The following is a 21,142-nucleotide window of genomic DNA, read 5'->3' as shown; positions in this document are numbered from 1 at the left end:
AATGTGACATAGACTGAAATCTCTAATACAAATCTTAAATGCTTTTTAGCAGACTGTTTCTGAGCACTGGGAGTGAAATGGAAGTGAAAATCCGTCATTCAGGAGTGCTGCCACATACAGTGCCACGTTGCCTGGAGATATTTTTGTCCTATAGACACAGATAATGAAACAAGAATCAAGGGTTAAATATATCTCCTCCTCATGCCCATGGCACGCAAGACTTCTGCAGCTGTATCACTGTTAGGTTTGCCTTGGAAAGACAGGTCCTCGGGGAGTCGCACGGCCATGGCAGAGGCAGCGGAGAGGGACACCCGTCCCATGCACAGGGCACGTCCCCGGGGAGGCACATACTTGGCTGGAGCTGGGCCACCGAATCCCCTCCCACGGTATGATCTGTGACATTCAAAGAGCACAGCCGGATGGGGAGGACACACGCTCTCGGTACCAGTAACAGCAATGAGCCGTACGCGAGTAGTGCTGCAAAACCCTTACGCTCTTTGAGGCGAGGAACGCCGATTTTCGTTCAGAGACTGAGTGGCACTGTGCACAGCCCTCGCTTCCTGCCGACGGCAGGCATGCTGCATCGACAGAGCCCAACTCCTTTCTGAACCTCTGTGATTCATTTCAGATTTCTATCTCCTAATTTAGTGGCTAAGCTAAGTGACCAGCCCAACAATGTTTTACTTCCCAGCATCTAAAGGACAGCAGATGTATTTCCTGGTTAGCTAATCTCAAAAGCCATTGCTGTTTCCCCCCTGCTAAACTGACTGATTTGTTTATTTGAGTGAATTATTTGATTTACTAAATATTACCCTTGTCCTGGCAGCATCGGCATGTAGTGTTTTCTTGTTTTATCTGTTAATTGTTAAATCACAATATGGTTTCTTATTTTCCCACAGCTGAAGAGGACTGGATCTCTTTAGGAGCAAATTAAATCCAGACAGTGCAGGCAGTTCCTTTAACAAAGTCTTTCTTTGTGTTTAAGAAAATACAATGAAATATTTCTTAAAAGCTCAAATTACACACTAAGCTCCCTTCAGCAAGTTTTAGCTGATCATTTATAAAAACAGACTCTAAGAAGGAAAAAAAAAAATGGGAAGACGGCAACCGGCTGGCCACTCCCGTCAGAGCTGCTGCCCTTCCTGGCTCCGCACTTTTGTTCCTGCAGATTCGGACTTTTCAGACCGGTCATTTTGCCCAATTTCCTCATTAAAAATAGGCACTTACATGTCTTGTAGAGCATCATCCATAGGTTTCACAGGTTTGTGCTGTGCCCGGTACACATATAGCAGCGGGGCAGCTGGAGTGTTGTCCTCCTTGCCTGGACGAGCAGAGGTCACTGGCAAGCTGGAGAAGCGAAAGTACACTGGGAAGGAGCGGGTCCGGCTGCGCACAGCCGGCCAAGACCTCCTGGGTGTCTGTGGGTCACAGCTGCTGGGAGCACAGACCCCGGGAGTGCAAATGTGGGGCTGCTCCTTCGCGCCTGGGAGCCAGCAGCAGTTTGCTGTTGATTTTAAGGGACGTGTAATCAGCTCTGAAAACCAAGATGTTTGTTTACTCAGAGTTATGGGATTTATATATTTTTTTGTGCTAATAATTTCTAGGATTGCTTTGCATATAGAATGGGTAATTTTCCAGTCTTATTCATATAGTCATAGTATTTTTATTGGTATAATCACCTTTTATTTCTTCGTTGGTTAGAAGGAGACGAAAAAAACGATTCTGACTCCAAACACAAAGGCAGAAGCTGTGCCGCAAGTTCTCAGCTCTTTATCCCCGACCAGCTAAGCCAAAGTATTAGATGTGAACAGAATTGACAGGTGAAATCACAGCCTGGAGCATCCACAGGTCTGGAAATCCCTGGTCAGTTTTAACTTCTTGTATTCATTACATGAGTGAATTACATGCACCTCGATTCTGCTGTATGACACCCTATCCTTGAAAATTTTGGTGGTGTTAGTAAAACAAGAACATGATGCAGATAATGGAAAACTTGGGTACCTCTTGTTCCTGGCACAATGGAAAAGTCAGTGTATAGAATAAGCCCTTGTATACTGATCATAAATCATCTTGAAAATATTATAGAAGTTACTGTGTTGGCTGTTAGGTTGTACATGGGATAATGAACAGCCAGCTTCACATACATGTTCAAAACCACACTTAGCTCAATATCTGCTCCCTTGTAAAATACAAATGAAATTATACACATGAGAAAAAATACTCAACTAATTTTTTTTTTTCTAAAAAAACCTAAAACATTGAAATTCTTTGAAGGCAGGAAGCTAATAAAGCCATTTGAGCATCCTCCCCTTAAAATAGGTGTATAAATAAACAGCTGACAGGTTTGGCAACTGACATTCAGCAGAGCTCCAGGGAGAGAACAAAGCCACTTTGTCTATGGTGTCCTCACATGGAAATCATCACCCTGCCAGCTCAGTGCCTCACCTGACACCACGGGCCAGGAAGGACAGAAAGGATGGTATGCAGCCAACATGCAACACACGGGATTTATGAATTAAAGGCCAGCATCTGGGCACGGATTAGAAGCCACTGCAGACTCCATGACCTTGACCTTGACCTTGACCTTGAAACACATGAGCAGTCTGAACACACACATGCTTAAGTATAGCATCAGGGAACAAGCTGCTTCTGCTCTGCTTTACACCAGATGAACTTTCACTGCCTCGCTCGCTGCTGTGCCAGAGGAGTTTCGTGTTTCCATCATTGCATTAGCGTTAGCTACTAGGAATGGAGACTGGCTTTTGAAACATCTTAATGTGCAGGGTGCTGGGGACTACACAGTGTTCCCACCAGCTGATACGTTCTGGGTGCAGTGACAATAGAAATGGCTATTGGTTGTGGAATAATTATACAAGAGCCTTTCAACATGGGCTCTCTCAATAATCTCTCTCTTCATAATAGTCCTTAAAAAATAAGTAGAAAAGGTCACCTGCTCAGGTTACTGAAGGTAGAAACAAATGAGGTTCCTTGTTATCACTTTTAGGGGGACAGGAGTTGATCAGATTTTACATAGTCATGTGTTATGAGGTGTAGCTCAAAATACCACCTGAAATCTGAAAGGTACTGCTCCACCCCGTAGCAAGAGTTTATTAAAATGTCATAGAGGAACCTTGCTTTACCCCTGTTGGAGGTTGTTATCTGGCTTTTGCCTGTGGGCTGACTTGTCAAGCTGTTTCTTGTGGGGAAATAAGCCCAAGATGAGGGGAAACAAGTCCCAAGGATATTTTGAACATATATCACTAGCTTTTCTGGACTTCTGATCATTTGTCGGTTACCCTACCCTACTGTCCCCCCCCCCCCCGCCCCGAAAGATCTTAAACTTCTCAACAGTTACTAAATGTGCTGAAGATGAAACAGGCCTATAGACACAATCAAGTGTAGCCACCTTTCTGAAGCAAGCCAGAGGAGCATGCAGGTCTCAGCTCTGGCTGGAGGTCCTCCACCTGCAAGGTGCTCATTGTGACGTTGCTTTCTACTCTTGCCTCAGGTGTTTTTTCTGGGCACAAGAAGTACTGCACTACAGTATTTAAAGTAGTGTAAATTCTGCAGATAACTTGTAAACCGTATCAGATGTCATCAGGTAGCATTTATGTGGATCTTCCCTGAAACTTCCACAGAACACTTAAGAAATCCCTAACCAAAATAAAATATGTATCACAGTTCAACAGCTTCATGCTGTGCTATCAATGTTATGAAAGCGTGCAACTGTAAGTCATCTCAAAAGCTACCAGCTGGCACGTTGCCAAATTTTCTTCTTGGTCCTTCCAAGCGGAAGATTCAATTACATCTACCCTTTAATTAAAGTTATTAAAAAGTTGTGCTGCGTGACATTGTTAAAAGAAAGTAAACAGTTGCAAAAGCCATTTGCATCTGACAATAAGTTATAGCAGATTCATTTAGTTACTCTGCTTCTAAGACATCACTGATGACTGGGATGTTTTGGAAGCAAAATTTTTAGAGATCTCTGCCTGACCATCAGTCATTTATATCCTGTTCTTACAGCCAATGTCTGGTATAACTGGAGGACTCCTGCTTTCCCGTGCCATGCTGTTTCAGACCAGTGGTATGGGCCACCTCCTGCAGGTTGTCACATGCCATCAGTTTCACAGTCCTGCCTCTTCTCTGGGTTTCTCACGGAAACTTTGAACAATACTAGCCCATAACCAGAAGTTAGACTGTCAGCGGCAGAGCATGCTGAGGAAAACAGCATCTTTAGAGACTTCCAGAATAATACTCAAGGGGCAGGTGTCCTGGAGAAAGCCTGCATGGCCAAAAATCCATGTGGAAGTCTCCATGAGAGCAATGCTAACTCTACGGTAGATACTCTGGTGTCCATCCCAAGCTTCATTGCTCCATCAAGATCAAAATGTAGTCGTTCCCTTTCTTTCAAGACATGTCAAGGTCATACACACATACATACATTGATAGCTTAAGTATTCATGAATCATGCATGAGTCAGGCCTCCCCCAAATCATGTCAATACCATCAAAGAAACTTCAGAGACGTGTGTGTTTTTTCTGTTGTTTGACACTTCAGGACTGAAACTTCTCCCTTTAAATTCAAGTGTGAGACACTTTTTAAATAGAAGCTGTGATTTTCACATATTCATCCAACTCCACCATTTGTGGCTTAAGAAAATATCACGAGACTTGTGACAAAAATCACAGGATCTGGCAACACTATACTCTGTGATATCCCACAAATACAAGTACGTGTTCCCCACAGGAGGTATTTCTGTAAGGACTTACTGCTGCAGGTACGGGGTTCAGTGGGTTCCCATGCAGAGCACTCAGCACTTCCCAGGTTCAGGCACTGCAGGTTTCCAGCATGGCAAATGCATTCTTTCCTTTGTTTCAAAGAATGAATTTTCATTTAAAAGGAAGTAAGGATCAGATACCCTCCTATAGCAAATAGTAGTCCGCTAGCTTCAAAACCATTCCCTGTTTAGCATAGGATCTTAAAAACTGTCTTTTGGTTTTCTGCAAGCAGTCAAAGCTTAACAACAGACGAGTGCAACAGCCTTAGCAGAGTTACCTGCTCTAGGAAAACAGTTTTAAAATACAGGGTGAGGGAATGCAAATAAGCAATTGCTCTGATAAACACTGTTGCCAGTTTTTAAATCTGTGAAGAATTATCCTGTCATACTGTAATGTACATCAATTAATTTATAAGCATCCATGCAGGAAGGGGGCTGTCTTGTGCTTGTTTATGGAGATTGTAGCATTTTAACTTGTTCTTTAAATGCAAGCCATCAGCTCCATAAAAATACAAGGAAATGCAAGTCTTCTGTAGCAGAAGTGGGAGCCTGAATCCATTTGAAACCACTGGCTGGCAAACATTTAAGGGTTAACTTAATAAATATGAGTTTTTAAATGTCTATTTGAGATTCTCAGCTGCTTTCATCTCCTTCCTGCACAGCACTTTTATTTTTCTTCTGACAATAAATAATGTTTACATGAGCAATAAAGCTAACTCCAGGGGGTGCAGCCGTCATAAACTAAGCACAGTCCCAGAGGGAACGGAGCCACAAATCTTACAAAAACAGTATGGGTGTTGTTTCCTTATCTTGTTGTAACTTCGCTGCCTCTTGTGTTAGACGCCTAAATAAATGATAGTAATCCAATGCTCTGGCACAAAGATGGTAAATTTACCTACGTTCTCTGTTGCTTCCCATGGCTATCAATGCCCTTGTCATCTCAAGGTTTTCCTTTCCCCCATCAAACATTACTCGGATTGGCCTCATCTGTAGAACAGAGTAACTGGGCTCCCTTCTCACACAGTGTGTTCACCCAGACATCCCAACAAGTGAATTTATTTCACTCAGTGACTTGCAATCATATTATCACATTTTAAAGTCACGTGATAAAATTAAAATGCCAGGGAGCTAAATCATGAAATCCAATTAACATAATCACAAAGATGTGGAAGAGGAAGAAAATTCGGAAGAGCTGCAGAGAGGCAGGATGAAGCATAACTGGGCCACCCTTCACACGTGTACCTTATCTGCTTTTGAAAAGTCAGGCATGATACTACTAGTACAGAGCAGTTCCCTCCCATGCCTACAACTCTGTTTAATCCTAGGTTGAGATGTGCCTTCTTTGCAAACTGATCGTTTAATCATTTGTCCTACACTCTTTCTGGATATTGGAGACGCACCTTCATTCTGCTACTTCTTGACGTTCTCTACTTGCCCTTTATTAAAAATTTGCCCTTTCCTATCTTCTAAGACCTCCCTTGTCCCTTCACAGTTTCCTGAAGCTGTATCAATGATTGCTTAGCTGATTCCTTAGTGCTTTAGGAAGAATTTCATCATGGAATCAAACTTATCTTAATATGGTGGTCTTTTTCTTGCTTTATTCTAGGCTGTAATCCCAGTCCTGTGTTGAAATTAATTGCATTAACCAGTGAACATTTCAATGATGCCTGATCCAAAGTAGTCATTAAGTGGTTGTCCTCTCTTGGTCCGTTTTTGCTTTTCCCAAGCAATACCTTACCTGTACTTTTACTGTTTCTTCCACTGTGTTTTTCTCTTCTTTCATTTCCCTTGCTTGCTGTAACTCACATTACCTCTTACCTTTCTGAAGAGCTCCACTCACCTCTTTTTGTGGTGCTCCTCAGTCATCTGCCACATTTCCATTTTTTGAGTTTTTCCACTCTGATTTTCATGTCCTCAGACTTCCTGAGGCAGCTGTATCAGACTTTTTGCTGTCTTCTGCATCAGGTTTGTCTGGCATGCCTTTAAACAGTCTCTGCTAGTGAATGCCAGCTCTCCTGCGCTCCATCTATCAGATATTGTTTCAGCTTAGACCCTTTATACTTGTTATTTCAGTATGTCAAAATTTGCCTTTTTGAAGCCCATTTTCCTTACTCTGCTGCTCTTCCTCTTCTTCTTAAAAATGTAATGTCACTTATTTTCACATTCACCCAAATGTCACTTTTGATTTTTAACAGGTTTTTCCCTGCTATAGTCAGAAGCAACTGCCACCCCACTTCCCATCACCTTCAGAAATAAAGCAGTCACCAAGACATACGTTCAAACTCCTCATGGTTGTACACTCTTCCAGCAGAGAATTAGACAAATAAAGTCACCCAATATTAAAGATGGTTCTGTTATTTCCCCAAGTAAACTTCTTCTCCCAGCTACTCCTAACTGCAGAGACAGCACTGGACGCCCAGCAGCCCATGCTCCACGCTCCTTCGCCCTTTGTTCTCCAACCACAGGCATTAATTAATGAGCATTTCACCTCATGCTGAACTTCAGAGAATGTATAGACCTTTCTTCTCATGTGTCCTACTTGGAACAAGCTATCATTTACCATGCCAAGATCCTAGTCCTATCATGTGTCCCACAAGCACTAGTAATTCTTATTCAGTTTTAACTTTTATTATGTGGAGAGTCTTTAAATTCTTTGCATATAATTTTAATGTACCAGCCATATGTACAGGAGCATCTCGGATGCTTGGCTGGTTTTCCCAGCCTTTGTTTGTCTCTATGCTCCTTTCACACATTTTGATTTTATTCTCATCCACCTGCGGACTTTCACCACTGACGCTATTCAAGCCTTCGCTCTCAAACAGGACCCGGGAGTGCTTTCCTCCGGCGAACGGAGCCCAGCCATTCCCAGCTGTCCTGCCAGAAAGCCCCACGCCAGCAGTGAGGAAGAGCTGCTGCTGTGACGGCCGGAGTGCATAGCTTCGTGCAGAGATTTCACATCCTTGCATCTCATTTTCCACTTGCGGGCACCCTGCTAGGGCCTCTAGCTGGCCCCTCTTAGGGACTGCCTTGCGCCAAGACTTTAGAACACATTTTTCTCAAAATCGTTCTGACCCCTTTGCATCCTCCCAAACATCGCCAGCGACCCTGCGAGCTGCCTGGCGCGGCCGCAGCTGGGCTGGTGGCGTGGAGGCAACGGAGCCGGTGCCAGCCCCACACGCAGCCAGAAGCAAACGCTGCATATGGGATGCAAGAGTGCATCTGGGTACAGAAGCTGGCTGGGTCTGGCAGGGTACCGAAAAACTGCAGGCAAAATGGTTCGCAGCACAAATGTGTCCTGATAAACATTGCCTAGTATTAGTTTAATGAATTGAGAACTTAATTGGAATGAATGTTGAGAATTATATCCATTCTCCTTTTTGCAGCACATATTACAAAGTGCATCGCAGGGCTGCAGCCTGCTGCAATGTATAGAAGAACCGAGCTTATTAGGAACAAAAAAAAAAAGGCTCCTTTGCTGCAACTTCCACATAGCTGAAGTTCAAGCACGTGTTTTTGATCTCTGGTGAGTATGGCCAGGATGAACAGGGCATTTCTAGGCCCGCCAGCAAGCTACAATAATTTGAATTTCAAAACCGAAACCTCAGAACTGAAGGTCTTAAGAGGATACCTGATTCATAACAAGCGGGATATACAATAAAACAATTACTGGAGCTTGCTATAAGATCATATTTCCATGATGACAGGAATGTGACAATACCCATTAGACAGCTGATGACCGGAGAATAAATAAGGCTTCAACTTGAACAAAAATAACTATACTGTAACTCTAAGGTATACATGTGTGTGCATATAAACAGCAGAATAAGAGCCACATCAGTTACTTAACTATTCAAAATGGACAAAACAAGACCCGCCCCCTCCTTGTTTCCTCACACAGCGAACAGATTAATAACAGGAAAAGAAGGCAGGTTTCCAAAAAATGACATCACCCCTTTATATGGAGCACTCTCACAGGGCTGCTGCAGCGATCATCTGGGGCCACGCTGCTCCAGCAAGGCTGCACCGCCTTCCCCAGCCGCAAGCCATCACGCCGGTGCTCTCCTGCGCTGCGACACGTACGCCAGCTCTAGGCGGTCAATGGTATGCTCCCTGCCAGGGCAAAGTGTGCCACAGTAAGGCTGCACACCCCTCCGTATGCTCTCCCCTCTCCGACAGGCTGGTGGATCTGGAGGTGTGCCTCTACGGCACCCAGTCTCACATGGTCTCTAAATGCGGAGCAGATGAATTAAACAAAAAGGCCTTCCTGATACAAAACAACAGGGGCTTTTAATTAAAAACAAAATTTTATTGTAGTTCTAACATACTACTGTGTAAAAATATGGGGGATTTTTCATTCTGAAATGCTTACAAAAAACACTGGTTAAAAGAAGGTTGCAATCTTACGCATGTGTAATTATCATCAGTGACTTTGTATGAAGCAACTATACAAACTGGCTACCATTTCTCTCTAGAGGTACAGAAGAATGATATTATGCTTTTGCCATGGTCACAATACATAGCACACCATAGAGAATGGCTATGGACTGCCAGCCTCAATGTCCATTTTTTTATTTGTATCAGACCTTGAAGCATTTCTGTTAAATAACCATCTTGGAATATAGAAAACTTTCAAATTCATATGAATAATTAACTTTCTATGTTGTCTTTAAGGCACGTATTTCTATGCAAATTTCATTTTGGTCCAGAGGAGCAATTGTATTTCAGCCATCAGCTATCCAGGTATCTGACAGCTCGGTTTGTTATAACTATCTTTATGTCCATAGACTTCAACGACATGTATTGAATTCACTGTCCGTACTGCAGTGTTGTGTCCTGGTACAGCGTGTTTCACAGGTGCACTACTGCTCTTGGTTAACACAGGCAGATGATCGTTGCCTTTGCAACACCCAGGAGCTATGACGTCCCGAGTCCACTCCTCCTGGAACCTGTAAGCATGAAGGAAAAAGTTATTTCTGTTTCATTTGCTCTGGTGAGGATACGGAACTTTCTAATCCATTTTATTTGCACATCAGGCGTTTCGCAAACAACTTGTGCTGTAACATATGGACTCACTTCTCCTAGCATTGAAACCAGTTGGCAGCAGCGGGGCAAATAATTGTGTCTCTGTAAAAGCTGATGCAGACCTTGAAAAGACTTGTGAGGTTGGTTTTATTTGAGGTTGGGGCAGATGTTACTTGTTTGTTTTCCATCAAACGAGTCCCCAGCTTCAATTTAATGCTGCGCTATCTGGAGAGTATTACTAAGAACACTTGAATGCTGAGACCGGTGCAGAAGGAAAGTCCTTGCTTGGTTAGCAGAGCACTGTTGGGAGCACAAGAGCCAGTTGTGCTCCGTGGGATCTGAGGTGTTATTTGCAGAGCTGCCAGCGATACCAATGCAGCGCAGTCATGTCGTGGCTTGTGCTAGCCCTTGAACTGCCCAACTTGGCTACTGCCTGGCCTTCCCAGAAGGGACCGCAGGCTGGGACTCTGTATTTGCCAGCTGCGTGCGAATGCAGGTGGTCACCGATCCATCCTGCACCCCACCTTTTCACACCGGGAAAGGAGGATTTTCCCAGCTGTGGGGTAAGCCAGCACAGTTTACTGACCCAGGCAGCAAATAACCCAGCAGTGGCTGGTGTGGGCAGAGCAGCAGCAGCGGCAGACAGAAATGGCAGAGTTGCTGAAAAGATGCTCAGTAAACTACACACAACTCGTTCAGGAAAACGAGGGGATGGGATCAGCTTGTTCTTGAACTCTGCTGCAAGAGGCATGATGGATGCAGCGGGCTTTAAGGACACGGCTCTGTGAACCAGCAGGTAAGACACAGCCCTTTAGGGTTTGTGCCAAATTACTGTAGTCTGAGCATGTGGGCTTTTGTAAAACATCAACTATTCCATGGCAGCTGCTTGCACACAGGGCAGATGCTGAGGTTGCTTGCCCCACATTCACTGCAGGTGAGCTAGCTCACGTGGCTCCTCTAGTTTCCTCTGTAGCCGTCGGTGTCGGCCACTGAACGCAGCAGCCTGCACACCCACGTCCAGGACAACGTGGTCTTACCCTTTTGTACATGAAAAGCTGGTCAGGAAACAGAAGCTGCATTCTGCAATTATCAGTTGCAGAAAGCCGGCAGAAATGCTCATACATGAAATGTGCATACATGTAGGAACCGCAGGGGAAGAAGAGAAAATAAAACCAAATAACCAAGGTCTTGCTGTTCTGGTTCAGAGTAGGTATACTGCAGATGCATCTTTCCTGTAAAAGAGAATAAATCTTGCTCTTCACTGGAAAGCTGTATTACAAAACTATTTGGGGCATGAGCTACAGTCAGATAGTGTGAAGGTGTCTTAAAACACCTCTGCACTCAATGCGAGAAGGTGCTGTATCAGTGTAGTCAGAATATACTCATCAAGGAGGTGCTCAGATGAGCAGAACTTACCCACCAGGCATCTGGACAACAACAAACCCATCTATTTCTCAAAAAAACAGCCTGGTAACTTTACCCACTCTGTATTGACCTGTACTGTTCTAACTGTGCCTTTTAATCTTGGTACGTCAACAAGCCCTCAAGTATCTTTGTGTTGGACACCAGAACACCCAACTGAGTATCCCTGTGGCCTGCCATCAGGGACCAGAAGCTACATGGAGTAAAGCTGCAGATCTCACTGCTGAAAGAAAGTCTTCTGAGATACTTGCTACTGTGTATTTTTTTTTATAGTAGGAGGAACTCAGTTCTGTCTCCTTGAGGTGGTAGTCAATAGTTACAAAATAAAAATCAAATCAGAAGAGTGTGTACAGGAAGAAGAACTGGGATAAAGTTTTGCTTGGGGTAGCCACAGCCTTTGCAAATAGGCATGCCAGGATTATAGTTCAAATCTAGGTATTCTGGTTATTGTGCAATAAATATAGCTTACCTGGGCAGAATTCATCCCATTCTGATGTTTTCTCCTATAAAGCTCTGCATTGTGAAACTCTGCAATTACCCACAGTCCACCACCAACTCAGAAAGCCAAACTGGCTAACACTGTACTTGGAGAACAACTATACCCCTGGCTAAGCAACCTCTTCCTCCCATTTCAGGAACTATTAAGCTTCCATTGACTGAAATAATTCTAGGATGAGGTAACAGTAGGCACCCTCCATTCACTGCACGACATCGAACCCTGTGGATGTCAGAGGGACAGTGAAGTCAGTGGGGTTCCACCTAAGCAGAGGCTGAGAAGAGCTATTAAGAGGGTTGCAGTGGTGACAAGGGACAGATAAATGTGCACGCAGTGGGCTCTCCTCTGCACACACGGCCTTCAGTTAGCACTTTCATCCTTGGGAGGTCTGTACTTTATCCCGAATAAGTGTGACTTTTTTTCAAGCGCTTCAGCTTTCCTTAACTCCAGTTTCCAGCTGGGCTACTTCAAAACATCATGGTAAGAGGATTAGAAGACCTCCCTGTCCTCTTACCTGGAAATGCAAACCCACCCAAGGATGCTAGGTGCTGAACAGCCTACCTAGATGCACAATACATTAGACAAGGGCAGACTTCATTTGACATATAAAGTCAGAGGTCCTATCTGGGGAGAACAGACACCACAGCATTTGTCAATGGGTTTTAGAGGATTCGCAAGAATTTTGCTTTATGTGACTTGAGCGCTGTTCCTAGCTGGAGGGGAAAACGCTGTTAAGGGGACATCTGAGAAGTGTGAGAACTCAGAGTGGTGGGGCTACCACAATGCTGCCTGGTGCTGGCACTGGCTCTGCAAAGACATTTTGATACTGGAGGACGGGAGGGGATTTTTTTTGTTGCTGTATGTCTGGTGACTTTGTACAAGACCCTGGGGTAATCATGGAAGCATTATGAAAACAATAATAGCAGCTTTATTGAAAGCACATGTTGCTGTGCACACACCCTCCATGCTTGTTGCGATGACAATTAAGACTGAAATTCAGAAATTGGTATAATTTAGCAGCCAGCTATCCTACCCTTTGTGACAGGGCCCCAAGATGAAACCACAGCTCACTTCCCCTGCCTGATCTTTCTCTGAAACGTGTCAAGAGCTACTGGAAGATTTTAGTCTCTGAAAGGTGGTGGTGGGGAACACAGATCACAGTAATAACAAACTGGAGGAAAAAAAAACCTCCATGAATAGAGAAGCTTAAGGTGGGACAACTCGCAGAGTGGGACAATCTGCGTAAAAGCTTGAAAAGGAAATCTGCCCCTCTCCTGTGCTGGGTCTCCTCCCCTCCGGTCCTAAGTGCCACACAATCAAACATCACATGTGTAAGGAACTATAAATTACGTACAATTGTATCAAACAGGTCATTTGCTCTTTGCAGCCATTTCACTGGATGCTTTATGTAGTGAAGTATTAAACACCACAGTGATGATCGGTCCTACATCTCTTCCTGCAGCCCTGGGAGCTGCCCACTGGTGGCTCTCTGCAATTTAAGCCTTGTAGCTGAGCAGGGGGGACACGTTCACACCCACGCAGACATTCAAGTACGCTGTGCAAACGACCCCGCACGTGTACCACAGCCTTGGGCAGCAGGAGCCAGCAGGGCTGAGCTCTGCACGCCTGAGCTTTCAGACAAACGAGCAATTTCTGACAGTGAGGCCGATCATAAAGGAAAACGCATGGATCTTTTGGAGGGAGTGAAGGGTCCAGCTCTGTGGTGAGACTGCTGACCTTCAAAACCACCCAGATAAATCGGTTTCCCCAGGCCCACTAACAGTCTTGCACTGTTGTAGAAGATGTTCTGCCCCCTTAATTCTCCCACTGATGCACCTCCCGACAGTCATTCGAGGTATCCTAGTGGGTTTTTCTTGTTCTGCTTAGGTTTTCCATTGAGCTTTGCAGCAGCCAGTCTCCCAACATGGGTATTTTTTCAAGTGTTGTCCCCTTTCACTGTGGTAAATCTACACCACACTATCCTGCTTCCTTCAGATCCTTCAGCTTTTTCAGCTCTCCTACTCAGGTGTTCAGAGGGGAAAAGCAGCTGGGCAAGTGCGTCAAGGGGGCAGGGGGCAAGGTAGGAATGTGGATAAGTGTCCCATCCCATCTTGTCCGTACTTCTAGAAGGTCCTTTGGCTCACAGCCATGATCCTCAGCAAGCCTGGGCAGACATGAACATTTTTTAGAGCAACATGAGTTTCTGATTTGTGCCTTCCTTGCAACCCCTTACACAAGGTAGTGGAAAACTTCAACCATAATAGCCACTAAATCAAACAGAAAAAGAAAACACATTTCATCTGACTGTGGAAGACAAAGCTATGAGCTAATTTCACCAACCTTGCACATCACTTCTTGGGCTGACTGAAAACACCGAGTTGCCTCTCCTAAGAGCATGCTGGCTTTGGTTTTTTTGCAAAACCTTTTCACTTGGACATCTTTGTTGTTGAATTGTCCTTATTTGCTTTTTGCCAGGTACACTGGTAATGCATCTTCTAGTCAGAAAGGGCTCCAGTACAAAAATTTCAGGTACTAAAAATATCTTCTGTGGGAGAATATACTACCCTGTTTCTCTGCCGAAGAGATTTTTTCTTCTTGATAATATGCTCCAGCTGTAGTGGATATCTGAAAGGAGGACTTTAAACCTACTGAGACATGGGCTTTTCCATTTGACTCACTCCTGCAGTCAGATCAGCTACTTCATAGAGAATGTTTTATAACTTGGCCCAGAGCTGTGTAAAATAATTCACCTCAAAACAGTCCAAATTTGGAATGCACAACTTCTTCCAAATGCTTCCACACCAGGGGAAAAAAAAATCACCAAATTTCTTTGCTGCTCTTTAGATGTATTTTTGAGCTGGACTAGTTTCTTTCTGGTTGTCGTCTTAGCTGACAGAGGATGAAAAGAAGGTAGTCTACAGCTAAATTCAGTTCTCCCTGAGTGTGGAAAATACTGCACCATCGATTCTCCCTTGCAAAATAATAGCACATCCCTGAGTCAAGGGAGTATCTATTCCAGGACAGGTTATAAGACTATCACGCTGAAGCAGCAAAGAAAATAAGAGGCTTCCCTAGGTGTGGCTATTTCTTTCATAATTAGGCAGTTGATGCAAACTGAAAAGAGCGCTCTCAGCTTTTTCTTATTACTAGCTACCTGTATTTCTCCTGGGACAGCTATCTTTCTGGGCGTGCTGATGTATAAATATGCCATGGCTTAAGCAGTGGAGTGCCCAGTTCTTTAATGTCTTTGCATGCCAAAAAGGGTTTGCTGTTTGCTCTCACAATGGATACCCTAGACTGTGACAACCAGGAGATCAGGCCCAGTCAGCATGGGTTCATGAAAGGCAGGTCCTGCTTGACCAACCTGATCTCCTTCTATGACCAGGTGACCCGCCTAGTGGATGAGGGAAAGGCTGTGGATGTTGTCTACCTGGACTTTAGTAAGGCCTTTGACACTGCCTCTCATGGCATACTCCTTGAGAAGCTGGCGTCTCGTGGCCTGGATAAGTGCACTATTCACTGGGTTAAAAACTGGCTGGATGGCCGAGCCCAGAGGGTCGTGGTGAATGGGGTGAAACCCAGTTGGCAGCGGGTCACGAGTGGTGTTCCCCAGGGCTCAGTATTGGGGCCAGTTTTGTTTAATATCTTTATCAATGATCTGGACGAGGGGATCAAGTGCACCCTCAGTAAGTTTGCAGATGACACCAAGTTGTGCGGGAATGTTGATCTGCTTGAGAGTCGGAAGGCTCTACAGAGGGATCTGGACTGGCTGGATCGATGGGCCGAGGCCAATTGTGTGAGGTTCAACAAGGCTCCGTGCTGGGTCCTGCACTTGGGTCACAACAACCCCACGCAGCGCTACAGGCTTGGGGAAGAGCGGCTGGAAAGCTGCCCGGCACAAAAGGACCTGGGGGTGTTGGTCAACAGCCGGCCAAATATGAGCCAGCAGTGTGCCCAGGTGGCCAAGAAGGCCAACGGCATCCTGGCCTGTATCAGGAACAGTGTGGCCAGCAGGAACAGGGCAGGGATCGTCCCCCCGTACTGGGCACTGGTGAGGCCGCACCTCGAGTGCTGTGTTCAGTTTTGGGCCCCTCACTGCAGGAAAGAATTGAGGTGCTGGAGCACATCCAGAGAAGGGCAAGGAAGCTGGTGAAGGGTCTAAAGAACAAGTCCTGTGAGGAGCGGCTGAGGGAACTGGGGTTGTTCAGCCTGGAGAAAAGGAGGCTGAGGGGAGACCTTATCGCTCTCTACAACTACCTGAGAGGAGGGTGTAGTGAGGTGGTTACTGGTCTCTTCTATCAAGTAACTAGTGATAGGACAAGAAGAAATGGCCTCAAGTTGTGCCGGGGGAGGTTTGGATTGGATATTAGGAAAAAAATCTTTACTGAAAGGGTTGTCAGGCATTGGAACAGGCTGCCCAGGGAAGTGGTGGTGTCACCATCCCTGGAGGTATTCAAAAAATGCATAGACAAGGCACTTCAAGACATGGTTTAGTGGGCATCGTTGACGGTTGGACTCGATGATCTTAAAGGTCTTTTCCAACCTAAATGATTCTAGGATTCTATGATTCTATATTTTTATGATTTCTCCTAAAGGCATGGCTAGGACTACTTAATGGAAAAGAGGAGGCTGCTATTTCAGTTTGGGAGTTACAAGCAAGCCACTGGAGTTTCTCTGCCTTACTCCAGGCAGGGGATCCCAAGGCCAAACTGGCCTCAGCCCACCTGTACCAACCCTTCACCTGGGGAACAGCTACTGCTGACCCATGGCAGCGGGTGAGTGTGCCCCCGTGCCCCCGTTAGGGTGACCCCACTCTTCTTTTCGACACCAGTTTCTTTAATATAATTTCTTAGTGACATTCACTTCCATCTCTCAAACATTACCGGTAGCTGGCCCAGAGGAAGGACAGATGTCATTAAGCTTCTCTTTGCTGATATTTTACCCTGTGCCTGTCATGGGGCAGAGGACAACCTGCCTGCTCAGGCAGCTGACTAAGTCTAAGCTCTCCCACATGGCTGTTTGCTGGCGATGGAAGAGGACTGTTCATCTCGGGTGGTGGTTGCCCAAGCAATTGTTCCAGAGAAGGATTACTGCAGGGGCAGGTATTACTGTTCATCAGAAAATAACTGACTAAAAAAACCCATATCCTGCTCAGGAAGGTACCCATTTTCAACAAAACTCTTAAATGCAGCACGGCGTTTCAAATGCTAGTTCCTCTGCAATACCAGATGTCCCTGGTGCTCAGGGCTCGTCCCGGCGAGAGCCACAGTGCCTGTCTAACCCCAAGCAGGCGCGGTGCTCCCGGCTGCTTTGAGGAAGGTCTCTCACTTTGGATGAATGATGCCAACAGTCCTGGTTTCATTCTTGGGCAGAACTGGCAAGACTTTTAAATTTTAAAATGTTAAAGAGAGCAGAATATAATTTACTGATTTTCTCCTGATACATGCTGCAGTCAGGCTGTGAGAGCTATTCCCAATAGAGCCCCATGTTGACAAGTCCTGCCTCTGCCTAGCAATCCTCCCAGGCGGGCTGTTTTGGAGGTTCATGCACGTTTTTCTCCTCTAACTACGTGGCCCAGAGCTGCAGCTAATCTCCCTCCCATAGACGGCAGACCCTTTTCTTCAGCTAATCTGTCTCAAACCTCTGCATCACGCAGAAACCTGCTATCTCTGCTCTATGCTCTAAACTTCTGAGAAGCAATGCTGGGGAAAACATGTCCCGCCCAGCGGCCCCATGCCTTGTAACTTGTCTTTCCCTGCTCAGCATTAGTTAGCTCTTCAAATATTATAAAAGAGCAAAGATGCTGCCAATGCTTGCAACTCCTGCATATAAGACTTTCTGCTAAAAATTGATATTTTTACCCTCATTAGGATTCCTTAGATCCAAATTAAAGAGGTGGTGTCAACAGTGACTGCACTCTGTACTTAATGATCCCAGGTATTTGTAGACATATTTTTCAGCATTTTAAAGCAATTTGTTCAAGCAGCCAAGAAGCCAGAATGGAGCTCATTATAATTAGAATAGTTGCCACTAAAATTCAACATTTCCCCGCAAAACTATACATTCATCGCATTTGTTCCATGCTTCTAACACAAGGGGAAAACGACCTCATTTTGTGGCAGACAGGTCCAGAATAGCACACTGGAGCGTCTCCTGTCCAACAGCTGGGCTTCTACATTATTTATAACTTCTATACATCAGCATTCTCCACCCACATTATGTCATGTCATTACAGCCAAAATTATCTCATTGGCATACTAAGGCACTACTTTAACAGGTGATAGTTTTTTAATCCTAAATTACTCTGTAAACCATAACAAATATCTTACCTGTCTGAAAGAACTGGCTTTTTGTTTTATTTTATATTGGCTTACCTGAAATAATTGACTTCTCATTTTATTTGTTCTTACAGTATTTTTGATCCTGAAAGTAGGTGAATCAAAATGTTAACCTCTTGTTAATCTCTAAACCTATTTCAATTAAGTCTGAAAAGCAGCATGACCTACATCCTTTCCTAGACAAAAACAGGCTAAGATATATTCAAGAGGGTCTTTTTCAAGGGTGGAGGAGTTCTCACTCTTCCAGATACTTCATATGTTACATGGAGAAGCAGCAGAACAATTTTCTTTAAGAAAAGGAAATGCTATCGTAAAAATGACTTAAATTGCCAAGCCTCCACCCACTCTTTTCTCAGACAAGGGTACCACTCATCTTTCAGCCTTCCCCTTCTAAGTGGGTTGCAGAGCCACTTCCCATGGCTGTAACACAGAGAACACCACATATTGCAGCCCTGAAAAAGGCAGGGAGAAAATGATCAGCCTCCTGTGCTTCTTAGGACAGTTCCTTATTAGAAAATCAAAGCAGGATTTCTGATTTGCTCATAGGTCTAGCGATGCATTGCACAAATTCCGCCAAATGTCTGAAACATTAACACAAGACTAAGATAGGATAAGGTAGGACAGGACAGGACAGAACAGAACAGACTAGACTATTTCAGTTGGAAGGGACCTACAACGATCATCTCGTCCAACTGCCTGACCACTTTAAGGCTGACCAAAAGTTAAAGCAAATTATTAAGGGCATTGTCCAATTGCCTCTTAAACACTGACAGGCTTGGGGCATCGACCACCTCTCCAGGAAGCCTGTTCCAGGGTTTGACCACCCTCTCGGTAAAGAAATACTTCCTTATGTCAAGTCTGAACCTTCCTTGAGGAGCCTTGGTTAAATTATCTTTTGGCTTGTTTGTGACCATGGATACACACTTTGGTTCACATGCATGCAGCAATATACAGAAATCTTTTTCCTTTGGGCTTGCTCGCCCTCAGTTTCGCTGCTCTTTTCCAACCACACTGCATGCCTTTATTTATTTCCTTGGACAATTAGTGCTATAACAGCTCCGCCCCTACAGCAACAGCCACATGGTTAGAGACGTCCTCCAAGCATAAGCTGCCAACACGTCTGCTTCACGTTAAACGGAGAAAGGTACCGCAGAAATAACCCAGGTAGTGAACATGTCCTTTCCTGCTGGTCTTCCCAGCATAAGCCAGCTTCATGTTTGCACCTGCCCAGGGATTTGCCTACACTGCCCTGCTGTTCCCGGTAAGCTGGATGTGCACACGATGATGAAACTTAGCCTAATTTGCCACACACAAAAAGTAAGTCTTGCAGGTGAAACACAAAGCTGACAGATCATTTGTTGTCTTCAAGAGATGGCATGAAATACATTAGCAGAATTCCCACATCTCATCCTGTGCATATATCCATTCAACAGAATTAAACAGTAGAAATTAGCATCTTTCACTAACTTTGATTAAATAGATTTTATTTGAGTGAAGAAAGGGAGCAAGGTATGAATTGATGAAGGGTCACACCTGTTCATAGAGCAATTCCAAGACAGTTTCATTCAGAGTCTGTCACAGCTTCAATGCCATTTCCATCTCTGATTAGAAGCAGCGCCTGTTCTCCACGTGTGAAATGGCTAGACTTTTGGCTCTGGGGTGCACAGATTAATACACCCGCTCTCCTAGCTGATTTTTGCTCTGGCTAGTGATTAGCCAGGCTCACATCACCTCTGCATGGTGGGAATAAAGTAGACCTTGATTAATAGTGGACCTGATGCATCAGGAGGTGGGTATGTGCACCAGTATTTAACACAGCATGTGTATTGTTCTATGTAGGAAAAAAAGAGCTCACAGGCTTCCTTCCTCCTGCCCTCTTCAATTCCCCACTGAAGTTTATACATTCTCCAGTTTTCTAAAGAAATAATAAACTTGTTGATTTCTGGCCCCAGAAAAGCTGCTTATCCAGAGGAATTGTATATTCCCTGCTACTTTCAGTTAAGAGTACAGAATTTGGTAAACATAATACAGGAGCTTCTGCTCCGTGGACTGGTGCAGATAAGAACCCAGAAGGAGCTCAAGGATCCAGCAGAGCACTAATCTCTGTTTACAGCCCTTTATAAGTTTATCTATGTTATTTTAAAAGCAGATTACACTTATACAAAACATTAACATCATAGCAGATTGAAGTTTCCCAAAATTAAAAATTGCATCCTGAGTCTTCTAAAAACTGTTTAGGTTATAATCAGCATTTAATTAGGTTTATACATCTTTCTGAAATCACCCAAAGCTAGGCATTGATTAAGCAGCCATCAGACTTCTGTGCAAGTGCTCCATATGAATATAATTTCCAGCTGCACTGTGACATGGAAGTAGGTTTATAATCTGCATAAAATTGTTTTCTGCAGGTAACCACTACAAATCACAGATACTGCTGTACATAAAAGCTGTACAAGTGAGCAGTGAATTAAAAGCAAACAAGGATTGTGCTATGACGACAAAGCAGAACCCAAAGGATATGAAAGACACAATGACGTGTGTTTATATGAATGGTAATAGCAAAACAGCATTAGAATTTAACACGTATTCATTTTTCTGTTTTTCTTTTGTTGGCAACAACACAGCCAGTGTAACACATCTGGACGCTTTTAGAGACAATTTTGAACTGACACAAAAAATACCTGTGCCCACCATCCATGCACCCACAGTACATGATGCACTTATTTCAGCGTGGACATTTCTTTGGACTACCCCAGGCTCAGGGTTCCCACACTGTGGGCATTCACGCTGCCTTTCAGATGAGGATCCCACTGTGTTTGCCCTGCACACCCTGGTAACAAAACAATATTTCTCAAGACAGCTTTCACAGTCACCGAGGGATAAACAGTGATGCTTGATGCTCACCTTGAGCCGTACCGCAGCCCCAGGTGTCCCTGGCTGCCTCCTCTCCTAAGGCTTTCAGGCAAGCTGGCACCTCGATACCACTAACCAATACAAAGTAGTGACTTCCTACTGCAGTTTAGCATCAATTTAACAAAGCCAATTAAAAACCTCTCTCCAGTTAATCTCGTGCAACCTCCTCTGCAG

The 21,142-nt window shown here is 44.5% G+C and overlaps 2 protein-coding genes across 13 annotated transcripts in view; both read right to left on the bottom strand.

Annotated features, from left to right (window-relative positions):
• Positions 1-1,444, bottom strand: part of CARD19 (caspase recruitment domain family member 19) — a 101,798-nt gene extending 100,354 nt beyond the window's left edge. Inside the window, exon 1 of the mRNA XM_052777932.1 lies at positions 1,228-1,444. Within this exon, the coding sequence (XP_052633892.1) occupies positions 1,228-1,246 (19 nt within the window). The 5' untranslated portion in view covers positions 1,247-1,444. The remainder of the gene's footprint in view (positions 1-1,227) is intronic.
• A 7,618-nt stretch (positions 1,445-9,062) lies between these two features.
• Positions 9,063-21,142, bottom strand: part of SUSD3 (sushi domain containing 3) — a 44,173-nt gene continuing 32,093 nt past the window's right edge. For 9 of the 12 annotated variants that reach the window (XM_052776129.1, XM_052776124.1, XM_052776117.1 and 6 more), the window contains one exon: positions 9,063-9,723. In XM_052776129.1, the coding sequence (XP_052632089.1) occupies positions 9,510-9,723 (214 nt within the window). In that variant the 3' untranslated portion in view covers positions 9,063-9,509. Of the gene's footprint in view, positions 9,724-15,510; positions 19,789-20,736; positions 20,886-21,142 lie in introns of those variants that run through there. The other 3 variants (XM_052776119.1, XM_052776122.1, XM_052776126.1) reach the window with 3 other exon arrangements.

Source organism: Harpia harpyja, chromosome Z, assembly GCF_026419915.1.
Source record: "Harpia harpyja isolate bHarHar1 chromosome Z, bHarHar1 primary haplotype, whole genome shotgun sequence".
Taxonomy (NCBI): domain Eukaryota; kingdom Metazoa; phylum Chordata; class Aves; order Accipitriformes; family Accipitridae; genus Harpia; species Harpia harpyja.
The sequence above is the reverse complement of the archived record's forward strand: the minus strand, read 5'-3'. Positions and strand labels throughout refer to the sequence as shown.